The sequence below is a fragment of the Thunnus albacares genome, chromosome 20 (assembly GCF_914725855.1).
Source record: "Thunnus albacares chromosome 20, fThuAlb1.1, whole genome shotgun sequence".
NCBI lineage: Eukaryota > Metazoa > Chordata > Actinopteri > Scombriformes > Scombridae > Thunnus > Thunnus albacares.
In genome coordinates, this window is record NC_058125.1 from 26,094,151 (window position 1) to 26,101,263 (window position 7,113).

Here is a 7,113-nt window from a genome sequence, read left to right on the forward strand (position 1 = left end):
TCATTACCACAGATAAATTATATTAATGCACAACAGGCTCTCAGTAATACTTGCAGTGTTACTGTACCATTGTATCACCATTTACATGTGAAATTTAGCAAATGGCAATATAACCCAAGATATTTGATGTGAATAATGAAGCTAGAAGGAAAACATTTTTTAATTGCATCATATCATGTGGTCTTTAAAAACTGATCTTTTCAATGGCATGTCTGAAAAATGGCTCATCTCCACTTATACAAAAGGGTCACTATGCAAGGAGTGTAGTGATCTATACCCAAGAAATGTATTTTTGATAATAAAAAGATAAAAACAAAACAAAAAAAAAAACATCTGTCTTTTGGAAGATCTCCTTCTCTAATCTCGCAACAGCTGGCGGACGATGGCGACCGTTGCCACTCCCGACCGTTGTCTGTGTGTATAAAGATTTATCATAAGTATATAAATATTTATATATAGTCAAAAATCCTGACAGATGCTGATTGGAAACCACAAAGCTTGCCGCTGTATTTATACCCTACACCTTAATGAAGGGAACTTCATTCAGCTGTGAGTGTGACTACAAACAGACGAAGTGGGAGTGGGAAGGGTTAGTTTTGGAAAAAGGCCCTAAGATTGCACAAGTCATATCAGGAGACGTGTCAGGTGTGAGTCAGCAGGACAGAGAACAGAATCACAGTATCACAGACCATCAGACTGGAAGGCAGACGTGAAGAGGACTCTGATCTAAACGACTACACCAGGTAAGGACAAACAGGGTGAAAATATTTTTTAACCTGGGAATATTTCCAAGACCAATAAGTTGTCTGCTAGTCTCCTTCTTGTTTTTGCCCTTTCTGTCTGTGTCACGGTGGAGAGCTGTCTACCTGGGTAATAATGTCAGGATGAAATCATTGAGATTGAGGCTCACTTATGGATGATTTAAGACTCGTCTGAAGCACCAACTATCCTCACCTGCAAGAATATTATAAGGAAGTAAACCTCTGTCCACGCCCATGCAACTAAATGTCAGACTAGCTTTAATTGTTTAGTGTGTATGTCGTCTTACTAAGATCTAGTATGAGCCTTTGTATGAAATTTCTATGCTGTTTCTATATATATATCTATTTGCTATTTATTCTAAAATCCTATATTTTATGTTATAGTTGTAATAATGAAACCTATTTCTGTTATCAAGTGTTCTAAAGTAATGATCTCTTATTGCATGTTATTAGATAAACTCTATCGGTAAGAGCAGTTTATTGTTTTGGTTTTAGTTAATCAGTAACTAACAGCTGTTTCCTAATATACAGTATGTTTATTGGAAAAAGCCGCACTGCACGTTTAAAATTAAGAAGTCAACACTTTGTATTTCATGAGAATAATAAAATGTCCCACAGCTCTGTGAGTTTGTGGAAAAACAATTTTTCATACTAGTAATGGAGTATTTTTACATTGCTCTATTGGTACTTTTACTATGTAATGTTGAAGATGTTGTGGGTTTGGTTTGATCTGTGTCGTGTCGTGTTCCTCAACAGGTTGGAGAAATGTCTTCAGATACGATAGAAGTACCTGCGCTGGGTCGACCTTTCACCTTAGGGATGCTCTATGACGCCCGGAAAGATGAACTGATCCCAGGTAGAGCTTGATGTAGACAACAGTACAATAATATAATTACTTACTCAGCCTGTCTCAGAAAAGTTATCAAATTTATCAACAAGAGTACAGATTTGGTTTTAGTGCTGCCAACAAGAAAGGAAATCGATTCCCCCCAAATAATTCAAAGAGCAGTAAATTTTCTGTCTTTTGAACAGTGCAAGCCTGCTTGTGGAGCTCTTGTTTTGTGTTTAATCACTGTCAAAGTGACCAAAGTAATGCTTCCTCTGTTGTTTTTCGTGTATTTTAATATTTTCTTCTACTTAATTCAAAGTATTTAATTTATGGTACCATGGTTACTTTGTCATCAGGTCTTTGTCAGGTTATTATCATATATTTATGGCACTGATATGAAAGGATAATTACTGTATCTGTATCTGCATTACTGTTTCTCTAAATACTGTATCTGTTAACTGGATAATTATGGAATGAAGCCAAATGGGTGAGCTAGAACTCAAGAAAGATCATGGTTTGGGTAAAAACACTAAAATGAGGTAAAAATGTCAAAAATGCCAGATGCAACATTAGAAATCTCTGTTAAAATGCCTGCATGTGACATTAAAAACACTGCTCTCCTGCTGTTCTGCAGCTTTTCCCCAGCTAATTTGTAGCCATCCATCCAACTCACCACCTCTGATAAGTCGTGTTATATAACAACACTTCTCTGGGAAGGATTGGTGTATCACCTGCACACAAAATTGGACTTTGGCGTATGCACTGCACGCAATATGAACGTGTAAAGTCGTGTTATTTGTACAAGGATTGAAGAGGACAGGCAACACACGAACAAAAAAAACATGACAGGACAGAAATAATAGATATTTTGACTCTTCGGAGGAAACAGAGATTGGAGCCACAGTAAAATATGAATGTCTCAACAGCCCTGATGAAGCTCTGGACTCAGGCCTGCTAACATTCAAACTTTAATGCGGACAAACACACAGAGGAATCTGTTTGTTGCACTTTTGCGATTGTATTGTTGGACACCACCATCGGTCTGGGTATCACTGGATAATTCGTAATTCATTTGTACTTTGAAATATCCAGTTACCTAAATGATGGAAGAAAAGTGGTAGGTGGACATGAGCGTAGCCCTTACTGATGAATATTATTTGAACCAAGGACATTGTTTGTACGCTCCAATGACTCTGTAGCAGAGATTATGATTGGAGATTCTTAACTGAAGCCTGGAATATACTTGTTGGTCCAGTCTCCCACATTTCTTGAAAGATCCATATTAGCTCTAGTTAAAAGTTGACAAAATGTTTTTTTTTCTGCTTTAATACATGATTGATGTTTACTTTATGTAGGTTTCTCTTTGTGGGATAAAACAACTCTAGAAGAGAACACAACTGAAACCCCTAAACCCGGCTGTGAATTTCAGATTATGGCAGAAGACACCATTGATTCCAAGTCTCATCTGCTGGACGTTGAAGCTTCTCTGAAGGTCAGTGTCCTGAGTGGACTGATTAAAGTTGAAGGATCTGCCAAGTACCTGAATGATCAGAAGAAATTCAAGAATCAGAGCAGAGTGACACTTCAGTACAAAGCTACCACCCACTTCAAGCAGTTGTCGATGACTGAACTTGGAACACAGAACACGCAACAAACAGATGTTATTAAGAAGAGCTCGGCAACGCATGTGGTCACAGGCATCCAATATGGAGCAAATGCTTTCTTTGTATTTGACAGTGAGAAGTTAGATGATAGCAAAGTTCAAGACACCCAGGTTGGCATGGAAGCTGTGATCAAGAAGATTCCAACATGTAAACCTGGGGTGGAAGCTAGAATCCAGCTCACCGACGAAGAAAAGGTCCTGACAGACAAATTCTCCTGCAAATTCTATGGCGACCTCCTCCTTGAAAGCAACCCTGCAACATTTGATGAAGCAGTGAAGACCTGCAAAGAACTTCCAGAGCTACTGGGAAAAAAGGGAGACAATGCTGTTCCATTGAAGGTCTGGCTGATGCCGTTGAAGAATTTTGATTCTGAAGCCGCTGAGCTGAAGCGTGAGATCAGCGTTGGACTAATGATGAAAGCTAAAGATGCTCTAGAAGGTGTTGAACAGACAGAAATGAGATGCAACGATTCTCTGGCAGACAGAGTGTCAGATGATTTTCCACAGATGCGCGAAATGCTGAGCAGTTTCCAAAAACTGTGTCATAATTATACATCTGCGCTCCAACAGGACATAAAGAAGGCACTTCCCTCCATCCGTGAAGGCAAAGAAGATGAGAGCTCATTAGAAAAACTCTTTGAAGACAGAGACAAGTCACCATTCAGTCAGGAGAATCTAAACAAGTTGATGGATCATAAAGGGAGAGAGATCAATGTTATCAGGTGCTGTGTAGATATCATCAACGGTACCGGCGCAAAGATCGTCCAAAGTAAGGCAGAGTTGGAGAGAGAGGTTCTTACTCCAGGTGTAGAAGATGCTCTGTGCTTTGTTTTCACCTCTCTGGGAAGTACTGACCCCTTCCTTGATGCGATGACCAAATACTTGGATTCACCTGAAGAGGGAAGTACTGATGAAGACTACGGGTACATTTCAGATGAAGTGTTAACCAAAATGAGAAAGAAAGCCAAATATTTCCATGATGTTGCCAAAGGCCTGAAGGACAGCAAGCAATTCCGTTTCCTGGTAGCAGCCTTAGAAAATAAGGAATACACAGGTGCAACCATCTACCATTACAAGGAGGGCAGTCTGGTTACTGATGATTTTACAAAGCCTGATGTCCCCGATGTGAGGACTGTACACGACAGAAGAGATTTAATCTGGTGTAAGTCATTTTTCATGTGTTTGTTACTCTTAGAAATCTGATTGGGCATCTAACAGTCAGAAGCTCCCTTTTGACCATTACTTAGAAACAAGATGTCAAGACATGCATGAATACTTGTTGCTTTATAGCCAAACACAGTACTTCATATTATAAATGTGATTAAAACAGGATTACAGCAGATTTGTACATAAGTATGTCATGGAAAGCCCATAATAACATAATATTATATGTATGTGCGGTGTTGTAAATTACAGTGTGATGATGAGGATGGCGGCCAATAACAGATTGTGTTTTGGTTTCTCCATTAGATGCCTGCGATCTCACCCTGGACCCAAACACAGCAAACAACAACCTCACTCTGTCTGATGAAAACAAAAAGGCGACATGTGGAGCATTTCAGGCATATCCTGATCACCCAGAGAGGTTTGAGACACATTTCCAGGTATTGTGCAATGAGAAGCTAAATGGGCGCCATTACTGGGAGGTAGAGTGGGGTAATGGTGACTGTGGTGAGGTTGGTGTAGCTCTTACATACGAGGGAATAGGCAGGAAAGGAGACAGATTACTGAGCAAGCTTGGACATAATTCCAAATCCTGGTACTTTGGCAACAAAGGTGGGCTTCAAGCATGGCATGATCGTCAAAGGCATTGCGGTCCTCTTCCTGCAGCTGACTGCAGCCGAGTTGGAGTGTATCTGGACTGGCCTGCTGGTACTTTGTCCTTCTACAGAGTCTCCTATAACACACTGACACACCTCCACACCTTCAACACCAAATTCACTGAGCCAGTTTATCCAGCTATCTGTGCCATGGAGAAACCAAATTATGTCTTCCTGTGTCCATTTTAAATCGGAGCAGTAAGAGCACACACATCTGGAGACAGTTTGTGGCTCCAGTGTATCGATTTATTTTTCTTCCTAAGGCTTTTGCACATGCACAATCTTTTAAAATAGTAACACAAAATTGTAAGTACAGTTATTAAAAAGTGCTAAGGATTCTGAATCTATTTTTCCTAAATCATAGGGAGAACAAGTTTGTGGTCAAATATATCAATTCAAACACTACAATGGCCCTCACAGAATTAAAAGATCAAAATTTCATAGATCTTGAAGGGCCACATTCACACTAACTATTAGTTTAACTTTGAGGTGACCTCTCATCTAATAACACTTGGAATGGGAAATTGTGAATATTCTTTGTTTTTGTTTCCACTTTGTGTTTTCTTAGTTTAGTTTTCTTGTGTTATGGCTTCATGGTTTATGGGACAATATGTCTCCATGGTGCCATCTACAGAAAATACTGTGTAATCTAATCATGTTTTTGAACACTAACACAACCGACTCTCTAAGGACATCAGTGATGCGTGGTAACAGTTTCGCCTTTTGTTCATTTTAAGGTTGAAATTGTTGCTGTTTTGTTTTTCATGCGCAAAAAAAATGTTTAAAAGAGAAAAAAATACACTTAAATGATCCATATTGCAAAGTTGTGATCTTTTTCTTCTTCTAACACGAGTATAATGTACCACTCAGGAAACTTCTGCTGGTCTTTGTTTTTCTGGTTGTGGCTCTGGACATTCTGCTCTAAGTCCAACCAAGAGTCCATTTAATCACTGTGGTGTTCTGAACAGACAGTAACAACATTATCTTTAACTTGTTAGATGTTAAGAATGTTGCTGATGTTTACAGAGCTGAAATTCTCCTGGACTGTAATTTCATAACATCTCTCTACTTGAGTAGAATATTCAATAAAGTGTCCTGAGTTGACCACTGTGTGCAGCTTGGTTATTTCCTGTTTGTCAGAACATCCAGCTCAGAGTAAAACCTGAATAAAACATATAAAGCTACATAATAACAAATTGTTGCTTGCTTTTTTCTTTGTGATTTCTTTATTTTCTTTTCATTTTAAAGGGGCCATGGGTTTCCAGTTAAAGTTAGAATAAAGTTCTTATTTTGAAATCTTCTGTTAAGGATGATGAACTGAACTCTGACAGGAGCACCAGATCATTTTAATATTAAATAAATAACTGTTTTAGAGTCAGTGATGCTTATGGGCTGAACATAAAATCTCATTAGTTATGTCTTGAATATCAATTTTGTGGACTTGAAAGTGAATGTCAATCACTCTGACTGATTTTCAAGCAGATGGTGTGATCAATAATTCAGCAAGACTGTGAGAAAAAGCAAGTAAGTGGACCTTTAGTTGATATTCTTTCTTTTGTCAAACCACTGTTTCCAAGGTCAGGTCTTTGTTGCTCAAACTGAAAACTGATGACTCAAATTGGAATTTTCTCCTGGATTATATGAAAAATGTTCTAGTCCTTGTGGTGTTCAACATAACCTTGTTGGTGTCAGAGGTGAAGCTGATTTCAACCAAAAGGAGGGTCAGGCTGCTGTTACCCATTTATTCTGTCATAAAACAACTTACGCATAACACACTGTTCCACATGTTCACTAGGAAAACTAACAAACAAAAGCACACAGACTCAAACCATAAACATAAAATATGGACAATCAGAAACACAGTGTTTAGGTGTGATAATAATAATAATAATAATAATAATAAGAATAACATTGCCAGGGTTAGAGAATCACTACCCTATGAATCTCAATAGAGCAAAGCACGCAAGTATGAGTTGTAGTTCCCTTCAGCACCACTAGATGTCAGGATGGTTTCAGCAACACATTCAGGCTGTAATAAGG

The 7,113-nt window shown here is 38.6% G+C and overlaps 1 protein-coding gene across 1 annotated transcript; it reads left to right on the forward strand.

Annotated features, from left to right (window-relative positions):
• Positions 1 to 1,520: 1,520 nt before the first annotated feature.
• LOC122971801 (stonustoxin subunit beta-like) lies at positions 1,521 to 6,177 on the forward strand. Its single transcript, XM_044338548.1, has 3 exons — positions 1,521 to 1,617; positions 2,946 to 4,415; positions 4,724 to 6,177. The coding sequence occupies exons 1-3, from the start codon at positions 1,527 to 1,529 to the stop codon at positions 5,260 to 5,262; spliced, it is 2,100 nt and encodes a 699-aa protein (XP_044194483.1). The 5' UTR covers positions 1,521 to 1,526; the 3' UTR covers positions 5,263 to 6,177.
• The last annotated feature ends 936 nt before the right edge of the window (positions 6,178 to 7,113 follow it).